Source organism: Watersipora subatra, chromosome 2 (genome assembly GCF_963576615.1).
Source record: "Watersipora subatra chromosome 2, tzWatSuba1.1, whole genome shotgun sequence".
In the NCBI taxonomy this organism is placed as follows: Eukaryota; Metazoa; Bryozoa; class Gymnolaemata; order Cheilostomatida; family Watersiporidae; genus Watersipora; species Watersipora subatra.
In genome coordinates, this window is record NC_088709.1 from 13616339 (window position 1) to 13642444 (window position 26106).

The 26106-nt window shown below is 34.7% G+C and overlaps 1 protein-coding gene across 2 annotated transcripts; it reads left to right on the forward strand.

Moving 5' to 3' along the window:
* Window positions 1–145: 145 nt before the first annotated feature.
* On the forward strand, window positions 146–25973 carry LOC137388187 (solute carrier family 35 member B1-like). 2 transcript variants are annotated; one of them, XM_068074692.1, is made up of 8 exons: window positions 146–177; window positions 16669–16835; window positions 18549–18655; window positions 18956–19089; window positions 20280–20477; window positions 22598–22828; window positions 24325–24520; window positions 24891–25973. In XM_068074692.1, the coding sequence occupies exons 2-8, from the start codon at window positions 16753–16755 to the stop codon at window positions 24911–24913; spliced, it is 972 nt and encodes a 323-aa protein (XP_067930793.1). In that variant the 5' UTR covers window positions 146–177; window positions 16669–16752; the 3' UTR covers window positions 24914–25973. The 2 variants fall into 2 exon arrangements, with proteins under 2 accessions (XP_067930793.1, XP_067930792.1); XM_068074691.1 differs by having other exon boundaries at window positions 147–177; window positions 24888–25973.
* The last annotated feature ends 133 nt before the right edge of the window (window positions 25974–26106 follow it).

Here is a 26106-nt window from a genome sequence, read left to right on the forward strand (position 1 = left end):
GCATACCGACAAGGTAGTATTTAAACCTTGACATTAGCTGCATATCACACGTTAGCGTACTCTAAAATCTAATGATGGTTCGCAGTTCAAAGACGACCCGCACACGCTTGTTCAAATGCAAGATTTTCGCTTTTCCTCACCAACCGTCCAACGAACGCCACATCAATAAATTATTAGGTGACAGGTCTATGTTCCGCACGCCCTATGTTCCGCAAGGCCCTATGTTCCGCACTTTTCCGCAAAATCGGATAAAATTTCTGAAAAGGACAGACAACTTCTAAAGCAAATGCAATTATTGCTGTTTAAATTAAAACCGTCGTTGTGAAATCACGCCGTTGGGAAAATACAAACCGCTCTGCTGAACTTGAGAGAAAATAAAAAGATCTGACGAATGAACGTTCACTAAAAATTAGTAGTGATAATACACGAATTATCCAATTAGAATACGCAAAAAAACCATCTTTTTCAGTCATTTTTATTTTAAAGTAATATAGATAAATTCAAAGGCTACTTCATTTTGTTATTTAATTATAGACAAGCGTTCATGTAAGCCTACATTTCTAATTATAAAAGCCATAAACTCTATATATCTCACTCCATAACAATATTAACATAATCATGTAAGCCTATGTTACGTACTCTGTAATATTATACAATTTTTCTTCTAGGCGTAATGTTCCACCATATGATATTGTATGCCAAGAAAACCGATGCTCTACACTAAATGATATAGTAAATAAACATAATCATGAGGCTATGTTCCTCACTCAATTATAATACTGTATAAATATAATCATGAGGTTTATACTCCTCACTCAACTATGTTATAAATAAAATCATTAGGGCCAAAGTTCCTCATTCGATTATATTATAAATATAGTAATAAGGGCCTATATTCTTAACTCTATTATATTATAAATATAATCATGAGGGCCTATGTTCATCACCCTAATATATTATAAATATAATCGTGATGGCCTATGGTCTACACTCTGTTATAAAGATAACCCTGATGGCCTGTGTCCTTCATTCTATTAGCATAAAAATAAAAACCGTGAAAGGCCTATGTTCCTCACTATACTTTATTATAAATATAATTATGTTATATTATAAATATTTTATTAGTTAAATTATTTATATTATTAGCTATGTATAGTTACGTACATTATAAACATAATATGTTTCTCATTTTATTATAATATAAACATAATCATGAAAGTTTTTGTTCGTCACTCTATTTTATTATAAATGTAACAATGTTGTATTATATATATTTTATTAGTTAAATTATTTATATTATCAGCTGTATATAGTTATGTATATTATAAAATAATATGTTCTTCATTTTATTATATTATAAATGTAATCATGAGGGTCTCTGTTCCTCACTCTATCATGTTATAAATATAATAATGAAGGCCTATGTTCCTCGCTCAATTATAATATAAATACAATAATGAAAGACTATGTTCCTCACTCTATTTTATTATAACTATAACAATATTATATTTTTAATATTTTATTACCCAAATTAGTTATATTATTACTAGTTACGTATAGTTACTCACTCATAACTATATATAGTTATTTATATTATAAATATAATATGTCCCTCATTCTATTATAATATAAATATAATCATGAAGGTCTCTGTTTCTCACTCTATTTTATTATAAATATAATAATGAGGGCCTATGTCCCTCACTCAATTATAATATAATTATAATCATGAGGGCTTATGTTCCTCACTCGATATTGTATAACGTACTCGCTTGAGCCTATATTCCTCACTCGAGATATTACGATATAGGTATTCACTAGGGCCTAAATTCCTAACTCCATAACGAGCATACTACACTTGCTTGGGTCTATGCTTCTCACTCAAGATTGCGCAATATACTCAAAGGGCCTATACTCCTCACTTCATAATGAGCATATTATAATCCCTTGGGTCTATGTTCCTCACTCGAAATTGGGCAATATAATTAAAGGGCCTATATTCCTCACTTCATAATGAGCATATTTCATTTGCTTGGGTCTATGTTCCTCACTCAAGATTGCGCAATATAATCAAAGGGCCTATACTCCTCACTTCATAATGAGCATGTTATACTCACTTGGGTCTATGTTCCTCACTCAAGATTGCGCAATATACTCAAAGGGCCTATATTCCTCACTTCATATTGGGCAATATACTCCCTTGGGCCTAGGTTTCTCACTCGATTGCTTGGGCTTATAATCCTCAATTGGTAATGCGGAACATGCTCAAAGAGGCTATGTTAGTCACTCAATCCTGATATAAATACAATCAGTAGGATCTGTGTTCTTCATTCTGTTATATCATGAATAGTCATATGGCCGAGGTTTTTCCTTGATATTGCATGCTAGTCTTGCTAGATCATATAAAGCTCTTAAGATCTCATAAAGTCAGACACGGCCATTTTTGGCATGATTGTGAGGCGCAGCACATTGGAATGCTCCCTCGCATACTTTACAGCCTAGATGTGAACTTTTGCTATCATTTATGCTGCTTTAGGCAGCACTTGGCACCAACTATCACTGAATGAGGTTTCATCCTTGTCATGTAATGGATTGAAAAATTATTAAATATCAAACCTGGTGTGATAACCATAATTTGACATCAAAAACTGATTTGTGATCAATTGCAAAAATCTTCTGAAGTTTTTGACACATGAAATTATTGTTCAGCAAGCTCATATCTCTACTACCCTTCTACTAAAAATATGTACTGTTTTGTTTTTTAGGACCAAGTTTAATGATTCTGTGAGGTTTGAAAGAAGACTACCACCTGTGACGCGCGGAACTGTGACGCGCGGTACTGTGACGCGTGGGACAAAAATAACACTACGAAAAATCCAGAATTTCTCTACGTTTTGTAGTATTTAGACAACAAATTGTCATGATTTGGAGTCACAACATCTACCCATATACAAGTGGTCAACCAACTAATAATTTAAAATTAGTATATATTATACTTATTTTATTTAACCGTGAATTATAAGACACATACGATTCAAAGATTGTGAGACTTTTATGCAGTAAACAATTTTTTCTTAAAATCGTCATATTCTGCCGTTATCATTTTCTCATTTTTTAGTAAAAAGTACCACAGTGACCTGATAGTTACCCCTGGTGCAATAACTGGAGATACTTTAAGAGGAAAGTTCATCTGGGTGGTTCTTTTGTCGTTGGGGTTTGGCTGCATGAACTTCTTGCGTGCACTGTGCATGTACTTTATAGTTCAGCTACTTTCATTGGCCTTTGCAATGAGAATTTCTCCCGTGTTGACTTCAGAGTCATAGGCCAATGCGACCAGCATTTGTGGTGAAAACTCCATTAATGTTTGTGAAGTATCTCTTGTGGTAACTTCTTGATTAGGTTCGCTGCTCTGTGTGTGTGGAATTGGCTGCCAGGTGGGATCAATCAATCAGAGCAACATAACTATTTTTTAATTGCAATGTGATGGCACGATCAAATGCCATGAATTAAAGGCACCATGTACCAGGGTTCTTTGCACATTTGCGCAGTTTCAGTAATCTTATCTTTTGAGATAGAGAATATCTTTATTGGTTTCGCTGATTTGGAAGTTATTGTTGTTGCAGCTTTCGCAAATGACTGCAGAGTTTACGACATACTTTTTTCCGGTACACTGCCATTAGCACCTGTTGTTTGATGCTTTTCCTCAATACCATCTATTACACCTTCGCCATGCGATGTGATTTTTGTAATCATACATTAAAAACGCACATTCAGTTCAAAGATTACCTCACAATTTGACGGGCATCACGCCAAGTGTTTGTATCAGTAGGGTAATATTGACCAACTCCATGTTTTGAGTTCGAAACATCGTAAATTAATTCTAATTTTTTATTTCTCTCAAAGAAACTGGCTTTTTTGCCTTGGAATATCCAGCGATGTTTTCCCATGCAAGGTATCAAAATGAAATCTCAAACAAAGGCAGACATCGTCATATTATTAAAATTGTTCGGCGTGTCACAAATACTTCCATGTGCCCATAAAACCGAAACTAGCTATATTTTCAGCTAATTAGCAAGTTTGGCTGGTCAAACTCGCCAATTCTCGCCAAATCTCGTTTTATAGTTAAAAGATTTTTACCTCAGATAGCTTAGGAAGAACAGGCTGCAACTAAATGCACTAAAATTGTGACACGCGGAACAAGCTATTCTTTGCTCACGCGAATGGTAAAAAAAAGTTGCATTTGTTAGGAAAAAACACCTAAGCTAAAAATCTACTTTTGTATTGATTATAAAAGAAAAGCAAAATTTATTTCAGAATGAATAGCAAAATTTTAAGAAAGATGACCTATTGTGCCGCCCGTCACACACCATACCAGAAAAATCTACTTGCATACCCCATATCATCATGAGAGATTATTTCATTATAAAAACTTTCTTGTTTCTGTATGTCTGAACATGTTTACTCACTAATTGACAGAAAATTATGATCACAAAAAAGTAAAAAAAAATTGCCTATGTGTGTGACCCTATGTTTGGCTCTGCCCAGTCGGATTTTTCTTGCTTGTTCTCGCGTAAAACAACTCGCTGTTGCTCACTGGGGTGAGCCATGCTGAAACTGACAATTCAGTTATGTATACTGTATACAAAAAAAAAACCTTTTTTCTGGCATTATACAAAAAATGCCTTTATAAATGACCTCAAGACTCAAATTTTGGAGTAATACATTTACACTCTTTCCTTTTAGAATACAAAAACCTGTGGTGAAACCTTATGATGCTCAAGTTAATCAATAACTTTTGGGAACTTGGGTTTGGGAACGTTCAGGAAATTCAATCTTATTGCATTCTAACCATAGCGTGATGAGGTATTCCAAGTAGTGATGAGATTTTGAATTTAGCGATGTATAATGTATTTGTGTTTACTTGCTACCAAGCCAGCAACAGCGCATTTTAAGCAGCTTTGGAAAAATTTGCAACTGACCAAAGAGGTGCAGTTTATCTTACAACTACCAGCAAGTATGTTTGGGGCCTATGCTTATGTGATGTTAGGCCTATTATAAATGTAGGTTATTCAGGGAGTCCTGTTTGTCATTCTACTCTAATTCAACTTTGCTTATGCAGGCTCCCTGGGTGGTGTTCATAAAGCTGAAAGATCATATTTCACATCAGAAGGTTATGCTCGCAGCAACAATAAATATGTCGTATGTTTCAGCCAACTCATACTCACTCAGGCTCTGTAACTCTGAGTCTGACCATCAGGGACCACCGAGAAAGGAGATGGCTGTAGATAGCCGTTTTCTTATGCCTATGGTGTTTTTATAAAAGCACCTATACTGATCATCCCACTGAACACGTAGCCAGCAGAATAAATCAGGCTTATGGGGGAATATGGGCACTAATTCAGGACTGACAACTGCCAGCTTATCAACCTGAGAATTGTTATTCACTTTTTTAGTTTTCCTTGTGCCCAGCAGCAGTTGAGCATAAGTTATGTTGTGACATTATTATTTGTGTTCATAAAAATTAAGGCTATTGGAGGGTATGTCAGAAAAGTGTCTTATTGCAGCCACATTTATATACATGAAGTCGTAAACATTTGCTCCGTTTGATTGTCTGACTTAATAATTTAAGTCAGAAGTTTAAGTTCTTAAAATAATGTTTTTACTTTGATAAGGTTTATCATCACCGCTATGTACAATATCTTTAACATACCATGAAATTTTTAGTAAGTGTTTGTCTCAACACACAAAGTAATGACATTACATGAGGTCGAGTTTTTCAAAACATTCTCTTTTTGCAAATTAAAATAAAAAGGCAAGTAAAAATAATAAAGCATTAAGGCTTTACTGTATACATTTGTAGATGCTCAAGGTAGTCAACGGCACTGAAGAATTCAGTGCCTTTGAGGTTGTTTGCGACTTTGAGATCAGTCTGCACGAAGCAATAAAAGCAGCAGAACCCAATGTAGAAGTATGTGGGTGCTATTTCCACACCACCCAAAGTATTTCTTGAAAGGTTGCAGCTTTTGGTTTGAAATTGGCATACAATAAAGATTGTAATGTACTAGAGATCGTACAAACACTCTCAAGTATAGGATCTTTTTCGCCACATCACGTGATCGGGGCATTGAGTAAGTTGTATTAAATTAATATGATTATTGTAAGGTAGATTTTTGTTGTTATACAATTTTATTAATTTCATTTGAATATTATTTGACATGATAAACATTTGAACAAAAGCTGATCAGCAATTGTGCGCATTAAAAAGTTATTTAAAAGTTAATGCACCTGGTTATCGAAAAATGGTGGTGATAGGACTAACGATCAAATCAAGAGTGGAAAGTATTTTACTGATTAATAAGCAAACTACAGTAGAAGTTGTTTAATGCTATAGTAATCAATGCAGTTCTATGCCTGGAAGATTAGCTCTACATAGAGTATTTGGTTAATAGAATCTTACAAAAATATATGAAATGAACGCTTACATTAGTATAAATGGCAATTCTTTACAAGTGGATAGGCATTTTTAAGGCAAAAATTGTATTATTATAAGTATTACTCATGTATAAGTTCACCCCGCTATTCCAGAATATTTTAGAAGCACTATAACTGTAACGATTGTTGCTATCCGAAAAAAAATATAGCTTTCAAAAGTTTTTTATTCGATATGATAAATAGAGTTCATCGGCATGTTTTAAACGAGGTTTTGGTTGACTCACTTATGATATTGTTTGTGAATGGATCACATGCTAAAACAAAAGTTAAGCATTGCCTGTTCTCAATTGGGTGTGGGCTGCTCAGGAGGTAGTAAAAAAACAAACAGTGCATATCTATAGTCTATTTAGAATTTACAGTTGGAATATTTCGCCTAATGTTTTCCGAATATATTACTTGTTAAACTTAAAACCGATCGGTAGTAGTTCAGCATAACATTAGCACCTGCCATATTATGATTGAAAGTGATGTACTAAGCATGTTCAGTAGAAATATATATGGTATCTTCGCTGATATTTGATACTGGTACTTCTGTGAAATAGCTTTAACATTTATATGCTGAACTATCATTAATATGAGTGTTTGTGAATCCGTAGACAAATGCATGCTTCGTCGCCATTAAATTTGCTATTTGGCTTATTTGCTATTTGCTATTTATGAAAGGGTTTCAATAATAACGGCTTTTGCTGGAAAGTCTTTCGTCTTCAACAACCATGAACAATTGTTTTTTATTTATCCACATTGCTCGTGCCATCAAGATTTTGTTAATTAGTAACTATGGATAGTATGAACACGAGCTATATGGATAAGAATTGATTTTCATATTTAAAAAATTTTTTTTTTTAAATATTTTACTGCATATGTGCATATAAAATTTTATGTAGACAACAGTGCAAATGCGCAGTCGTCAGTATTTAGGCTAAGATCCTAAAAGGCTAGTGAGCTAACAGCAATCTGCTGTAAATCAGAAACAAGTTTCCACAAGGTTAAAATAAAAACTGTATGCGATTTTCATCCAAAATTTTGGGTTGAAAAAGATAATTCGTATAGCTTAATCATATTATAAGCTTATTCAGCAAAGTGTTTTTCCTTAATGCCTAGCCTGGAACAGTCATTTCAATGCATGGTTGGAAAAAGCACCCTTCGATATAGCTTCTCATTTCATGTTTAGAAGACGAAGAAGTATTGTATAAACAACAAGCCGCAGCAGCTGCTGAATATGGGAACTATCATTGTAATCTACTTTCTTTGGCAGACTTTGTGTGACATAATGATTAATTTGTATTGCTGAGTGAGTATAAATTGTGTCATAGAGCAATAATTGCTCTATGACACAATTTATGGTTAATACTTAATTACTTATAGGCATAGAATTTACCAAGTGTAACTGAAAAAAACCTCATAGTCTCAGATTTTGATGATTTTTTAATATGTTGTTGCTTATATTGAAAAACGCTCAAATCCCAAATTTTTATCATCTAGGGTCATCGGTTCAGGTGCTATGAAGATTTGAACTTTGACTATTTGTCGCCTGAGTTTGAGGGCAAGTCACATCTAGCTTACTTTAGACTCATATAAATTCAAGAATATACAAGTTAGAGGTCTAGATTTTTATTTGTCTACACACAATTTCAATATTTACACAAACAAATAGGTTTGAAATTTTTCGGATGAATAATGTGGGAGATAACTCCGAACAAGAATGACCGAAAATGCTATTTTAGCCACTATTCAAAAACAATTATCACTATTAACATATAATTTGCCATTGTTTCTGTTAATATTTCTGAAATTCTCCAGGCCTCAGCTATCCAAAACAAGTCTCATCTTCTCTGTCGATTCATCGGGTCAGCATCTAGAAGCCATACAAGATTAAGCTCTTTGTAGAAATACTGCAAAAGTAGAAGTCAAGGTCAACCTGTGGTTTCAACAAAGTCACACATTCTTCTCATGTTTCATACCAATTAACATATGCAAATTTTATTAAAACCATCAAAAGTTTGTGTTTCAGATTGTAAAATGCTTAAAATTGAGTTCCAAATTCAATGCCCTCCAGACACCTTTGTAAATCGCCTTAATTAAATGAGATTATCCCCCCTTATCAAGCTTTAACTTGGCTGATTATTATCCTATTGAATTCAAACGTGCTGTGTGCTTGTGGTTTGTGATAGTAATGAGTTTTAAAATATTTTCTTAACTTACATTTCTCAATGTTATCCATTGTTGTAGCTTGGTAAAATCTATGCCTATAAGAAATTCTATTTGACGCATACATGTATATATATATATATATATATATATATATATATATATATATATATATATATATATATATATATATATACATGTATATATATACATGTATATATGTATGCGTCAAATAGAATTTCTTATAGGCATAGAATTTACCAAGCTACAACAATGGATAACATTGAGGAATGTAAGCTAAGAAAATATTTTAAAACTCATTACTATCACAAACCACAAGCACACAGCAAGTTTGAATTCAATAGGATAATAATCAGCCAAGTTAAAGCTTGATAAGGGGGGATAATCTCATTTAATTAGGCAAATTTACAAAGGTGTTCATATATTCCACTATTCATATATATGAATAGTGGAGCTGATAACAAACCCCAAAATGCTTTTTAAATGCATTTTTATTTATATGCAATAACTTTCATTTCAGGGAAACTGATAGTTCGCAGGCGGAAAAAATAACAGAAGTTAGAGGAACAGATTCAAAAGCTCAAGAGACAGCTGGAGCAGGGAAAACGAACAATAAATAGCTACTGGCGGGCAATAAAATATGCTGTGAATTGAATAATTTAAAATTACCCCCATTTACTTTATACTGCATCCATTTCCTCATTCGAGCGGTTTGATAGCAAACTGTCAGACTCTTCCAGGGCATCCAATGAGTCATAAGTGATCAATGAAGCAAAAGAAGAGATGACCATGTTGCAGCATTTACAGTCATCCACTATGCTTTTAGAGCTCATGCTAGATAGCTGGCTCAAATTTTCTGCAGAGGATTGTACAATGTGCTCAGGATGGAAGTTCCGGATGCATAGCCCGTTTGCAGTTCTAGAGCTACGGCCAATTGTCCAGGCTTGAACATATTGTTGCAGCATACTTCAATAATATCAAGCGTAATTCCTTGGGCTTTGTGGACTGTCAGTGCAAACGCTAATGACAGAGGCAACTGTGACCTGCAGCCGCTAGTCATGTGACGTGAGGGGTTGAAACTACGAACAAAGCAATGTGATTATAAACTAAAAAAGCTAAACAACTGAGTCACGGGGTACCATAAAGTCGTGGTCACACGATGGCCGAACCAACATAGGTTTGGTTCGGAGGTTGTTTTGCATTGTTTTGTTTTGTCCATATGCATGGAGACAGGACACTGTTTCATTGGTAGTTTTTATGTATTTGAGCTAAATATTTCTATTGTAAACAAAAAACTTTGAGCAACAAGCAAGATAACTCACTTCAAGCAATGCAGCAGAACAACAATTAAACAGAGAAATATATTATGTAAGTAATATTATGTAAGTATATTACATAAGTAATATTATGTAGTATATTACGTAACATATTATGTAAGCAATACTGAATAATAAAATGCTGCTTAGAATAAAACAATCAAAAATTTCGCTGCTAAAAGCTGCAGACCAACTATTAACTTTGTGGTATTCAAATACGGTAGCCACACCTCATGAGCAGGGCTTCTGCGTAGTATTTCCTTAGAGCCTGAGTCTTTAGCCAGATATTTTGAAATTTTCCCAGACCATCGGTTCACACAAGCAATATTATGAGCCCATGCATCAAAATTACGCGCATACAAAACGGTCTTGTCTCGATCGGAACATGGAAGAGGTCTGCATTTGGGCTTCAAGAATTCCATGGTTTCTGCCGAAACTGAACCATCACTTGTCTCTCTAACAGCATTGGCTAACATCATATCCCTTGTTCTTACTATTTGCAACAGCATTCCAATTACATGAGGTTTTTGCTCAAAAAATAATTGAACAAATAACAATGTCTTCTCGTAAGAACATTTGCTTCAACAAGAATTTTGAAAAAAGCTGAATATTGGAAAGAATTTACTGTAAGTGCTGAGGTTTGACTGTATTGAAGTTTAGTGCAGAATACTGGGTTATATTATGATGTGGTCAGTAGTTGTATGCTACCTCAACTAAATTCGCTTTCTGAGGAATATAAGCAGAAATGTTTACATGCTTATATATAGGCTCGCCAATGTCTCCATTGATCAGATTGGCAACTGGAGCCAGAGGAAAGAGGTCACCAACAAATATGCGCTGCACTCCTCCTAGAGGCAAGGAATTTCTTTTAATATCTGGCATTATGGCAGATAATGACAATAAAGTGTGGACCGACGTGATGCTGATTTCATCAATCAGCATCACGTCACACTCCGCCAACCTGCAAACAATTCATTCGGCTAGAGTATTTAAAAGACTAACAGCATAAGCAATTATGTGTGGCTTGTCCAACCAAATCAACTTTAATGACGCAACCAATGACATTTTGTGAGTCACAATGCCTATTAGATGTAGAAACATTTACCAATTAATTTATGTATACAATTAATTGAGTTCTAGGGCTAAAGTTGATAGCCTTGAGAAACAAATGAGAGTGAAGTGTTATAAATTGGCTCCAAATTACATTTTGAGAAATACAAACTCTGCCCTGCAGATCATTACGCATTTTTTGCATGTTTATATGCATCTGGCGTTTATCTTTCTGTTGCAAATAATTTGGTTAATGTGGAAGTCTTCTTAACACGCGAATATCCAGTTTATTTTAACAATTTCACATATATGAAGATTGTTTTAAAACACTCATGGTAGAGCCTATGCTATCCATCGTTGTTTTGACGTCATCACCCTGTTTGCACACGCGCTTGTTCACGAAAACGCCGCCATATTTGTAGAAAACGATTGTCATTCTCTTATTTAATAGTATTTTTTGGGTTGTTTTGACACTATAATAAAAAATTGCAAACAAAATAACCGTTTTCAAAAATCCATTGCAGAAGCTTGGTGTTTTTAACGATAAAAGTTGTCTATAAGGATGGCCGACAACGATAGAATGACGTCACAAAAAAACGAAGGATAGGGTCGTTCATAAGGCCAAGTTGTAAGGCTAGCTACCATGTACAACTACATAGTCCAATTTTGCGTTCAGGTACAATTAAATCAAGATGATCTACAGATTAGGACATGGATCCATGAAATCTCATTTTAACCATAAAAGCACTCAAATTTTCATATAGAACACATAAATTTTTGCAAAACTGAGAAAAATTTTTGCATCTTCTGATGCTATTGTTGTTAAAAAAAAATTTTAATATGAAAAAGTAGCACGAAATTGCGGTTTGAATAAAACTCGTGTTTCACCAATATATTCAACTACTAAGGGCATTTAAACGCATAAATGTTGAAACACTAATCAGCAATTAAAACATTGTCCTTTGTATAGAATACAATGAAGTAGAATTGCCCTACTCCTAGTACAGGGTCTTTGAGTGGTAGTTAGCAAAACGTGATTTGGCAATAATTTTCACAAGTGATCTGCTAAAGTTGTAGCTAAATCTAATTCCCAGTCAAAGTCCGTAAGATCCCAAAATCACCAGGACCCTGATCTAGAAATTCTTCTTCTGTAATTGCTGTGATTTCCTCATCATCACTCCACTCCAAGTCCAACATTTAGACTGCTCGTACTTCCTATGGGTGTCTATTAATACTAATCTACAAATCGTAATCATCAACTGGCCGGATGTTGAACCTTGAACAAAGATTACTAAGAATTTTTTCATTAGACCCACCTGTTTGACAAACCAAATGTTTGCAGGCAATCTCTAAATATAGATTGATGAGTAACGCTACTACGCTATGCCCAAATACCGGCTCATGAACTTGAATGAAATGCTCTGGAAGTGGCTAAACCGGCACACGCACCCGAAATGGCTATCTGTAGCATTTTAGTTTCCTTTAGTATATCAAAAGCAACTATGACCTCTAATAAAAATCCATTGTCAGCAGTAATAGTTGTCCAATGATGTCCAGTCTATTTTATCATAACTATAAAATATGGCATATGTAACAGCGCGATACGCTGCTCTAAGGTGGCTTTTAACTCCTAAAGATTTCTTGAGAGAGAGAGAGAGTGTTGGGTCTTATAAGCATTTATTAGCAAAACTATCATGAGTACTGACAGGCTAACAAGGCTAACAATGATCACACTCTTAATAAAACGTCAGCATTCCTTTATATAGTGTTGGTAGCATAATAGTCACTAATAATACTGTATAATGAGCCAAGCACAAGATACAAAAAGGACACAAATAATAAGTAATACTATTACAATTTTGTTGCAGGCACAATGGTCAGACAAAGAAGGTTAAAATTGACGCAGATGGCAACTTTGTGCTTTACAAGATCGTGTCCAGGTGTAATGGTGGATTTAGTGCAGTTATTATGTAAATGAATGTCTTAAGAAATGAACACTAATAAAAACGTATGTAGATCTGTTACACAATCTTCTGAATGGAATAATAGCTGTCATATAGAGGAGATATTGCAATATTTCAATGTTGAGATAGACATATTTCACACATATCACAGCTACAGATATGCTCAATATTCTGATTAGAAGTTACAAAAGACAAAGTTTTATTTGTAAGTAAGTATTTAAGTATTTTACTGCATATGTGCATATCAAACATTACGTAGACGACAGTGCGAATGTGCAGTCCCCAGTATTTAGGCTAAGATCCTAAAAGGCTCGTGAGCATACAGCAATCTGCTGTAAATCAGAAATAAGCTTCCACAAAAAAAATAAAAGCTGTATGCAATTTTTATCCGAAATTTTGGATTAAAAAAGATCATTCGTATAGCTTAATCATACTACGAGTTTATTCAGCAGTGTTTGTCTTTTATGCCTAGCCTGGAACAGCCATTTCAATGACGTCGTTGGAAGGAAGCACCCTTCGATATGGCTTCTCATTTCATGTCTAAAAGATGAAGAAGTGTTGTATAAACAACGAGCCGCAGCTGCTGAAAAAGGTTTGTCTTTTTACGAAAAAATATAGGAATGATCATTATAATCTACCTTCTTTGGCAAACCATATATATATATATATATATATACCCTAAACGCTTTTCAAATGCATTTTTATTTATATGCAATAATTTTCATTTCAGGGAAACTGATAGTTCGCAGGCGCAAAAGGTGGCAGAAGTTAGAAGAACGAATCCAAAAACTCAAGAAACAGCTGGAGCAGGGAAAGCGAACAATAACTAGCTATTGGCGAGCGATAAAATATGCTGTGAATGAAATAATTTAAAATTACCCGCAGTCACTTCATAAAAATCTATTGTATATTGTATTTATCGATTCAGTTGATTGTCAGAGAACACTTTTTGTATGTAAAATTATTTATTAAAAAATAGTTCATACCTGTTGGGGCTCTCAGATGAAATTGCTAGAACAAGATAAAATCCTAAATATATCGGCTATATAATATCCAAATAATCCGTTAGTTACTTGGCTGGTTTGTTTATGGTAGATGTTTAAAACACATTTTATTATTATAGTTACATAATATATTATTACATCGATTAGCTCATTTCTTTTATTTAAATTAGGCATGTGAAGAGTAGAACATGTAAAGTAGAAAGAGGAGATGTAGAAACTTTTTTAACAAGCACTTGTTGCAATTTATGGCACTAATGTCACATGAGGATATTTTACCAGTTTCCACTAAATAAATTACTAGACAATGTCATCATTTAGTTGCTAGATATAACTACATGTACTTGGTTCTGTTGCTGCTTTTTTGAAATACCTATTAAGTAAGGAACATAGGCCCTTTGAGTATATTGTGCAATCTCAAGTGAGGAACATAGACCCGAGCAAGTAAAATATGCTCATTATGATGTGAGGAATATAGGCCCTTTGTGTATATTGCGCAATCTCAAGTGAGGAACATAGGCCCAAGCAAGTAAAATATGCTCATTATGATGTGAGGAATATAGGCCCTTTGTGTATATTGCGCAATCTCAAGTGAGGAACATAGGCCCAAGCAAGTAAAGTATGCTCATTATGATGTGAGGAATATAGGCCCTTTGTGTATATTGCGCAATCTCAAGTGAGGAACATAGACCCAAGCAAGTAAAATATGCTCATTATGATGTGAGGAATATAGGCCCTTTGTGTATATTGCGCAATCTCAAGTGAGGAGCATAGGCCCAAGCAAGTAAAATATGCTCGTTATGATGTGAGGAATATAGGCCCTTTGTGTATATTGCGCAATCTCAAGTGAGGAGCATAGGCCCAAGCAAGTAAAATATGCTCATTATGATGTGAGGAATATAGGCCCTTTGTGTATATTGCGCAATCTCAAGTGAAGAACATAGACCCAAGCAAGTAAAATATGCTCATTATGATGTGAGGAATATAGGCCCTTTGAATATATTGCGCAATCTCAAGTGAGGAACATAGTCCCAAGCAAGTAAAATAATTTATGCTCATTATGATGTGAGGAATATAGGCCCTTTGTGTATATTGCGCAATCTCAAGTGAGGAGCATAGGCTCAAGCAAGTAAAGTATGCTCATTATGATGTGAGGAATATAGGCCCTTTGTGTATATTGCGCAATCTCAAGTGAGGAGCATAGGCCCAAGCAAGTAAAGTATGCTCATTATGATGTGAGGAATATAGGCCCTTTGTGTATATTGCGCAATCTCAAATGAGGAACAGACCCAAGCAAGTAAAATATGCTCATTATGATGTGAGAAACATAGGCCCTTTGAGTATATTGCGCAATCTCAAGTGAGGAACATAGACACAAGCAACTAAAATATGCTCATTATGATGTGAGGAACATAGGCCCTTTGAGTATATTGCGCAATCTCAAGTGAAGAACATAGACCCATGCAAGTAAAATATGCTCATTATGAAGTGAGGAACATAGGCCCTTTAATTATATTGCGCAATCTCGAGTGAGGAACATAGACCCAAGGGAGTATAATATGCTCATTATGAAGAGAGGAACATAGGCCCCTTGATTATATTGCGCAATACGAAGCGAGGAACATAGGCCGAAGCGAGTGTATTGTACAATATCGAGTGAGGCCCTTTGACTATATTGCGCAATATGAAATGGAAATATAGGCCATCATGGTTATTTTTATAAAATAATTGAGTGAGAAACATGGTCCTCATGATGATTTTTATACTATTACTGTGTGAGAAACTTAGGCTTCAATCATTATATTTATATTATTATCGAGTGAGAAATATAGGTCTTCATGATTATATTTGTATTAGTTAATCTTCATTGAAATATTATTAATATCAAATATAATATTATTTGCGCTTCTATTTGCAGGCAAAAATAAATATCTTCAATTATATTTCATGAAAAGGAAACTCCCCATCTGTAGGTGAGATTGTCAGATGTAAATAACGAAACGGTTATGTAGAGATGGTAATTACAAGTAGCAAAATAAAATCATACTGGCAGCAAACAGAAATTGCTTCACGGCAAGACTTATATGCAGAGTTTATATACAAGACAATACAGAATATATTGTAATTATTAATTTAATCACATTATGTTAAATAAAATAATTACAAATATAGAATTATATTTGTAATATTTTTGAGTGAGAAACATATACCTTACTGAGTGCATTGCAAAATATTATGTGATGAACATCAGCCCTTGCGAGTATACTGCGCAATATTGAATGAGGAGCATAGGCCTCCATGATTTTATAGATGTTATTATTCAGTGAGGAAGATATGCTTTGATGATTTCATTAACAATCAGCGAGTAATATACGTTTTTTGATTATATTTACAAAATCAAATAATCAGAAAACAGGCTTTAGTTTTTTTTAATTTAATTATAATACAATCGCTTGGACAACTTATACAGTACGCATTCCTACATAAACTTGTTTATTGTATTCTTGCGTGAGAAACATCGGCAGAGCTAATGTGCTGAGACGAATCATCAGTCACTTTTACGTCCGCAACGTCTAGACAGCAATAAATTTACTGATTGAGCCGTAGCGATTTGCGGAACATAGGGCCTTGCGGAACATAGGGCCTGCGGAACATAGGGCTGTCCCCAATTATTAGCGTAATAGGTGTTCATGTGCATGCGTAAAACTTGAATTGTTCTGTTCTCGGTTTTATCATTATTGAATTGGTGTTCCGTAAGGAATGTTAGAAAAAGCCACATTCCTTTTTTATGCAGCAGGCATATTTATCTGTTACTTTTTCTATGGAATTCTTCAAGAAAAAATGTAAGTGTCTTCTCTACGGTCTGTCTGAGCTATGTCGTTGACCGAGTTTCATGTTGTTGTTAGTTTTTTAATGTATTACATTTTTAACATAATGTTCATGGTGTTAGGTAAATAAAAATATTTATTTTGTTCGATGCGTTTTCAGAAATTAAAATTGGTTTCAAGTAGCGAATCACTAACTGGGAGAAACAGCATTACCTCGTATTACCTCGTAGGATTCTTCACGCTAAACCACCTAGGGATGTAAGGGGCGTGCCTCAATTAGACTCAAATGGATTTTTTTTTCTTTGTAAAACAATGTTCCAGTAATTGGTTTCATAATTAGAATCTATGAATTAATGTTACATAGAGGTCTGCAATTTAAGGTCTCGTATTGTCTTTGGTAAAAAGCTATTGTGGAAGAGTGACTTGTTTGTTTGTAGAGTGATTGGAACTCTGTGTCTTTGAGATCGAGCATAGCTTGTTTTTGTGTATGTGCATCTACTTTTATTATAAGTTTGAGGCATCTATTTGTTGGTGTAGCAAAATTACTTGATTATAATTGTAGTTATACGCATATATACCAATTTATCTTCTGGTTTTGGTTACTTTTACTTTTTAAATTTTAATATATATATATATATATATATATATATATATATATACCCCTGGTTGCTTTACTGTGTCAAAATCTGGCTGTGAATCAAGGCTTCCCATTTACTGTAATACAGACAATACAGGGACATTATGTAGGATATAGGAGCATAGTGAAGCAACTAGAGCAATTAACTAGCGACTGTGATTTAGAACATTCTAAAATTTTCCAATTTGGACTAACTTTGTATCAACAACTGTAGGCTACATCGGTAAGTTTTAAAAACAAGCATAGCAGCATATGGTTTAATATAAATGAAGAACAAAATTTTAAATCGTCAGCGTTATATCAGCATATAATTCATTGTATCACAAGGGAATAGGCGTTGATTTGTTTGTAAGGAATTTCAGACGCCGCCAAGATAATAACTTCTCTATTTGACTCAGTGATTGTAGGCTTATACTTAATGCTGCATAATAACTTTTGTTTTTTTTGCTAATTAAAAAATCTAAATAAGTGATTAGAGGCTAGATTAACTCGAAACATGTAGAAACTAGTTTAAATTGATTTGTCTACTACAAGGTAAATCGAAATATTTAGTCATTTGTTTCAGAAAACACGCGATTTAAAAATAAATTTTATTTTGGTAGTTGCAGACAATAACGAAATCAAACAAAAAGATGTGAGCCATAAATTCATAAAAATTTGTAAACAAATTCCAAATGTTTGGCAGCTGCTATTAAGACTTCGCGGCAAATGGTGGTGGTGATGATCAATCAGCAGCAGTGTGAACGCATCCCGTAAAACGTCTGTTTGAACTTCACCTTTAATAGACTGCCAAAGAGTGATATGGCATTCGAATAGAGGTTTTACAATACATTTTATTCTCTATTTGCATTGAACTATAATATATTGTACTGAAAGAAACTGTCCAGTATGAATTCTGCTTGACCCAAATTTATATTGTGTTAAAATAATCTTTTTTTACTTCCGGTCAATCAATTTTACGGTTTTGCAGAAATATTTCTAGTCAGTCTTGTTTGATTCCAAAGCCTTGTGAATGTAGTTGATAAGTATCCTCGCTTTATAATGAATGCATAAGTTATCAACTATTTACTGAGTTATGCTTCCAATTGCAGTACCAAAGGAGAGTATGTCCGCGAAGATGGTTCTAAAGAGTTCTTCACATTCAGTCTTTCGCTTGTCTTTCTGCAATGCATTATCAACTGCATTTTTGCTGCAATTGGTAAGTTAAGCTAGCTAGCTTCGCACCACGAATTTCGGCTCTTCAATTTTGATTGTTGAACTTTGAATAGTCTGGGGCATGGTGGATTCAGGAAATCTCCAATTGTTCATCAACCTTCGTTCTGCGTCATTGATTATGTCCTTAGTGGACTTCACTCTATTGGCAAAAGAGGTGTAGCCTAACATTCCAATTAAGTGTTCCACCCTTTCCTACCTTGTTAGCTGGTTACTTATTTGTGTTATATTACCGGGCTACTTGTGGCCATCAGATTCATCAGCTGTACTTACATTTGCTTTGTAGTGAAAAGAGTAAAGGGAGGTCGAGATGAGACAGACACTACGACAGCCAAGCTATATGCTCTCTGCTCCATGTCGTACCTTGGAGCTATGCTAGCCAGTAATAAATCTTTGCAGTGGGTTTCTTACCCCACCCAGGTGTGTGGTTGACCCCTCCTCCATATTCCCCAGTTTCTCGCTTTTGGTACATTTTTGTGAATTTGCATTACAAAGCGGTTTAACACATGCTTTGATGATTTTATCTTCTTGCTGCGCTATCTGCTATAGTTACTTGGTGAATTATTGATTGCTGTCTGTCTGGAACCGAATTAATACATAGCCTACACCATAATTTTAACTATCAGGAAAATATAAAAATTGTTTGCAATTCTATTAGTAGGGCAAACAATCTCTCAAGTTGTATTCGCTGCATATATGAGACAGTCGCTAAATATCAACTGGTGGTGTCTGAGACTTGGGTTTAAGCAAGTATCAGGTGATGTGATTAGTTGTATGGTGCTGGAATGGGATCATAACTCCAAGAATTCTAAAGACTACAAATGGAGATATTCAACTTCTCTAATAAATAGTCACTGTAAATAAATAGTGATTGTAGCGGAGTTTCTAAAATTAAAAGCTACCACTTAAATTACTAACATATTTATATTCTGTTTATAGACTATTTTCTATGATCGCCATTAGTGTGGTGGATTAACTATGTTTACATAGTTAATCCATGTTAATGTAAAAGCATTATTCTTAAACTTTATGAATGTAAACAAGCTGCCCAAATCCTTTTTGGCAGCATAACACAGTACAGCTTACTTACAACTGTAGTATAAAACTTGTTGCCGTGTCCACCAGCCAACCCACCCCTTTCATGAGACCTAAGTATCTTCATTTCTGAAGTGCATTTTCACTTTACATTTTATCAACAGCCCTTCACCTCTGCCTTCTGCATGAGCAAGAACCTGTTTTCACCTTATTTGTTGCTGCCGTTGTCAAAACATATCTCTAGCACCGTCTAGTTATATCAATCCTATACTGCATTGGTTGTATAAGAATTGTTGATGGTTTGAAAACCAGTTACTGCTTCGGTACATTTACCCAGTTTACAACTATTGACAATAATGGTAGAGCTTTTGATAAAGTAAATTATTTTGGTTGGACCCCCTTGTCACAGCAGACAATATAAATTATACTTGTAGCAGCTATAACTCTAAGTTCTCATCTTGGTGCATTTGAGTCACGATTTTGTGCATCAGTAAAACATGGAACCCAAGCAAATTGGCCTTGTGATCTTTAACCTTACATCATCGGCTCACTCGCAGCCTGTCATTGTTTAACAGGTGCTAGGGAAGTCTGCCAAGCCCATACCTGTCATGGTAATGGGGGTCTTGTTTGCCTCAAAAAGATACCCCCTTGCCAAGTACTTCTTCGTTTTACTCATAACAGCTGGAGTTGCCTTGTTTATATACAAAGACTCAAAAGTGCCTGAGAAGGGCGTTGACACTGATCACACTTTTGGTATTGGGGAGATCTTATTGGTAAGTTGACTCCTCTTCCCTAGACCTCATATGGGGTCTTTATTTAGCAGACCACAGATATGCTGCTGACATAGTAGGAGCCTAGAATAGTGTAATTGCTGTCTCTTTGTTGTTTACTATGAACCTTAAGGGATTTTATTTCAACATACTTTGTGTGCTTAATGTTAACAACCTTAGTGTTCATCAATTTGATTGTCTATACTTGGCACATCACAACATTAGATTTCGCGGTACAAAATGCAAGACCTCAGCAGGCCATTCACAATGTTAATCTTAAGTACCTGTAAAATTAGTACTCAGTTCCATGTTTTGTTGTCTTGGGTGTGCCGTCGCTATTTTATATAGGTCAACTAACACAACATTTGTTAAACTTGGATGGGCCGTTGCTATTTTATATAGGTCAGCTACAATAACATATGTTAAAAGTAAGTTGATAACATCAAATCTTAGTTGGCCTCAGTTGCATCACAGTTAGAAAACATGTACAAAATCACTAGACTAGCTCAATCATTTCAAATATATGAATAACTTGGCATGTGGTGGGGAGCTTTATAGCTGGCCAAAAAGTGGGAAGAATAGTGAGAAAACTAAGAAAAAGTGGAAGTTAATGCTATTTTATGTGTTATATGTTTTTGATGGGTTGGCAGGATGGCACTATATACTAACAATTGGTATTTCTTTGTTTATATGACTTTCTTAAAGTGAGTATTTTGTAAATGGATATGGTTTCTCACGCTTGTATGCATGCCAAAGCCGGAGTGAGCACACTACAGATGCTGTTTGAATTGTTACTATTTACTCAATTCCAACAGTAATAATATACTAATAGAAATCGTTCTGTTTCACTGCAATAGCTGATTTTCATTATCTAATAATGTTGGGGTTTTGAAGAGGAAGGAATCAATTAAAGAACATTCTAAATTGACCTTTGTTTAATCACCGTGCAGCTGCCAATCATACTAGTTCATCAGAATACAAAGGTATCATTTTACCATCACTTATGTTCTTGCAGGGTACCATTATCTGGTAATTTATCTGGATCTGTATGTTCAATATCGCCTTGTGGTTTCATTAAGATAGTATTCATACAGATAACTTAGAGAATGTACTGTAGTTGTTCCGTACTACCACAGGTCTTGTCAACAGAAGTAGCAGGGTGCAACTCAGTCAAGGTCGCGTAAAGGTAGCTTTTACGAAGCACTACTTCAAAATTTAATTATATTCTGTGTCTGTCAGTATCCATACGATCTGGTTCATTTTGTTCTTTATATCGTAAATACGGCAGGAGTCGAGATATTAAAGTATATACGGCAGGAGTCAGAATTTTAAAGTATATACGACAGGAGTCGGAATATTAAAGTATATACAGCAGGAGTCGGAATATTAAAGTATATACAGCAGGAGTCGGAATATTAAAGTATATACGGCAGGAGTCGGAATATTAAAGTATATACGGCAGGAGTCGGAATATTAAAGTATATACAGCAGGAGTCGGAATATTAAAGTATATACAGCAGGAGTCGGAATATTAAAGTATATACAGCAGGAGTCGGGATATTAAAGTATATACAGCAGGAGTCGGAATATTAAAGTATATACAGCAGGAGTCGGAATATTAAAGTATATAAGGGTGTAGTCGGGATAATAAGGGAGTATTGAGGTTGTTAGTTGGATAGCGGTTGTGGTTTATGTCCATTCTAGTTAATTACATGTAAATATATTAACTTAATATTTACATTAAAATATGACATATCTAAATAAATATGATTGTATATTTGTAATAAATATTGTAGATATATATATATATAGTATTTCATTTACATGAATATTTAAATTTTGAGTTAAAACAGTTAATATTAATTATTTCATGATATGTAAATATCATTTACTTATGTACAATCTGTGTTCATACCTGTATTTGCATAAAAAAGAGGGCTGTTATTCAGATGAGAGTTATCCATGCAGAAATGAGGTGACATCTAATTCTCATCATTCATCGTTATAAACTTCTTGCCGGTCTTAAAACTATGTTCTTAGTGCAGGACCACTTGAGCTGTTAGCTTATTAATGGAGAATTCCATGCTACGCTCGTCACCCGAAGTCTGATTGTACATTCACAGATAGTGTCGCTTCTATGTGATGGAGCGACTGGAGTTCTGCAATCCAAAATGCGACAAGGTCACACGACCAAGTCATACGATATGATGCTCAACATGAACTTATGGTCCCTCCTCTGGCTTGCCATAGCGCTCTCCATGGGCGAGGCGTACGACTTTATTCTCTTCGCTAGTAGAAATCCGCATGTACTTACTGGCATAATTATATTTGGTCTGTCAAGTGCCCTTGGCCAGGTTGGTAACCTTACGTGTCTCTTTTGGTTGTGAATTGTTTCCACGTGTTTCTGTCTGTCATTCACTTGTACATGTACATGGGTGTCTAGCACTTGCCATCTGCCATCTGCTAGCATTTACTGTCAACTTCTGCCCAATATTTATCATTTATCTTTTGTTGTTTACTCTTGTTTGAGGCGTTTTTTGTTCAATATTTGATGGTGGCTAACAATTTCATTATGCCAATTGAGTTAAGCTCTAAATTGAGCGGTCTAAATTGATTGGAAGAACATTACCATATGAACAGGTTTTACTGTATTAGACATCAAATCATCATTTGGTTTTATAAGATTGCATAATAGCTAATAATCTCAAATGTTGTGGGTTAGCAAGTTATGGAGTTATCAAGATGGAGTTCTGTCCTCTTTGAATATTCAAATGGTACTCTAAATTGTATATCACTTTAGCTAAAAGTTTTTCCCAGTTGCTTTGATTACAGATGTTTGTTGATAATTATGATCTATATCAATATTTTCAATACACCTTTTTTCATTAAAATTTGAATATATCAACTCACTGCGTGACTGTGAACAGAATTACTATTCACTGATATCATAACATACTATCTCTAGTTGGTCATAAATTTTACAACCTTGCTGGAAATGTTTGACAGCAAAATTGATGAGCCAGCCTTAGCACTCATGTACAGTACATAAAAAATACTGGCTACCTCCACAGTACTGCTATGTGCTATGCTATATAGTGTGAATTTTTTGTGAAGCACCAAATTGTAGGATAGAACACGTACATCAGCTGTAGCTTCCAAAAATCATAGCTTAGAGCTCATTTCATCAAACTTCAGTACAGTAGGCACGCCACAGTTTAAATCATCTGATACGAATGCGTCGACATTATAGGTATGTTACATTAAACCAAGTGTAAAATTCATGTAAATAATAACCTTATCCGTTTTAAGGTCTTCCCAAATTTATCTCTTTGGCCTTTCAAAATGAACAAAAATTTGATTTCCTAATTTAATGGCTGTTCAGTAACCGGTATTGTTGGTGTGTATCATTTTCCTTTTTTTTCACCACTTATGCTTGACATAAGGGAGCACACAACTTCAATGTCAAGTTGAATCAATCTTTCTAACTTTTCCTCCACAGCAAGATCTAGCTGCAAAGAAAAACAGAAAAACTTTTTTTTAATCAAGTCATGTCGGTAAGTATGTAGTAATGTAATTTTTAATCATGATGTAATAACTATGAACACGATTAGTCCATTGGACTGCAAGTAGCGCTTGTGGCTCAATGGAATAGCTCACCCTCCTCCAGAACTGGAGGTGATGAGTTCAAATCCCGTGCAAAGTGCATTTTTCATTGCTAAAACTCTATCCCTATAACTGGACACAGGACAGACAGATCAACAGACAAACACTGAGATTTGTATATATTAAGTTAAGTGTTGAGCGTTAGTTGCCAGCTGAAGTTCTAACCTAGTCACACCTTATGTTGTAGCATTTTATATTTTTGATGGTATCCACCTATGGACCTCTACCCTGCTCCATAGCTACTACAACTAGGAAATTCTTCACTATACTCGCTTCTGTAATAGTCTTTGGACATACACTGCTGTACAGGCAGTGGATCGGCACTGCATTTGTATTCACTGGCCTCGGCCTTGACATTGTCTTTGGGAAAGAGATAAAACCAGGTACCCATCGCTCTTGATCTCATCAATTCATTCGAATTCTCAGGCCCATTTGTGTTTACTAGGCAATTGTACATCAAAGGATTATAGCGTTCTACATGTATTACATTAGATTAGGTTACTTCTACATTATTTCATGTTGTGATTCGCGAGATATGTTTATTTTCGATGCATTATTGGAGACTCTATTTTATCATAGTAGTGTTATTGTACTTAAGTTTAAATCAATGCTTGAATCATTCCTTTTTCTGGAATTTTCTCCAAACACATTTTTTGTTTACTTTCTGTATGCTTTGTTTGTTCTTGTTATTAACAACAAATATATCACGCTATATCTTTCAACTTATACACTTCCTCTCTCTGTTGTCAGCAGACGAAAAACCACCTGTGGTATAGTATGCTTGTGTTTAACTTGCTTATTAATATTGTAAATCAGGTTCCTTCTAGTCCCTCTAACCGTGTCTTCCATTGACATCCAGCTTTCCTGCAGTGCTCGTCTTACATAGAAAGTACCTTATCTGTTTCTTTCTTTTTGTGATTAAAATGCCTAGCGGTTTTCTCCCCTGGAAAAAGGATTACTCCATAGCTTTAGGCTACAATCTGTGGTTGCAAAACATAATGAAAAGATCCAGAAAATATGTTGCTAATAAGTGCTGTAAATCCATCCAATATCTCATATGATTCCTAGAAGTATATATATGTTAGCCTATTCGTTGTAACAGATGTTAGTCATACATTGCCAGTCATAATATCCTTATTATAAATTAGCGCGAAAGTCACAAATATTTTTGGCTCTCCCAGATTACCAAGTTTGAGACATAATTTATTTATAAACATATTTATCTTGTAAGACAAAGTTCCCATAACTTGCAGAAGACTAATGATGCCCTAAAAGGAAGCAGATTTGATCAAACTGGTTGATCAAACTATTTCTTGTTATTGCATCATTACCATGCTGCCCAAAGAATATTTGCTGATAGAAACACTGAATAGCCTGTCTCGTAATTCAAGTTTTAATAATTTTAGAAAGAAAAAAATTTTAATAAAATAAGTTTTTGAATGTTTTATTAAAATTTTCCACAATTTTTCAGATAAGTAGGTTGACGAATCTCACATAGCACTGCAAGCCTTGTTACACTGTTTTATAAGTTTCCATGCACGCTTGGTACATTTGACTCGTTTCATGCTCTGTAGGTAGGCGTCTGCTCGTCTTCGCATGAATTGCCATTGGGTCGGGATTTTTAATTTCAGGCTTGTGCTTTTTATGTATGTTAGGAGTTATCTACTCCTTTTGCTGTGTAGACAACTCCATTGTATGTAACAAACTTTGTAAAAAATCAACTGATGGTTTCGTTGGTTAGGATTACCGGAGTGTATCGACGTTTTCTAAAGTTTGTGCTGTACTCGTTTGTCTCTCACTTTATCTGCTTCTTACATTGCACTTTGCTATCCAGTTATACTTAATTCAGTCTTCAGAAATATTGAAAGTGGCAGTTGAAGTCCCAATTTTTTTGCTGGTGACTACTACAAACCTGCTGTAGGAATTATTTGTCAGTGCATTATTGTCTTTTTGCAATTCAATTGTTTCG

Coding starts and splice junctions, on each gene's coding strand:
- LOC137388187 (XM_068074691.1), top strand. CDS start 16,753: ATGTTAGAAAAAGCCACATTCCTTTTTTATGCAGCAGGCATATTTATC. Junction 16,836..18,548: donor GGAATTCTTCAAGAAAAAAT/GTAAGTGTCTTC, acceptor TTCCAATTGCAG/TACCAAAGGAGAGTATGTCC. Junction 20,478..22,597: donor GTATTGGGGAGATCTTATTG/GTAAGTTGACTC, acceptor GTACATTCACAG/ATAGTGTCGCTTCTATGTGA.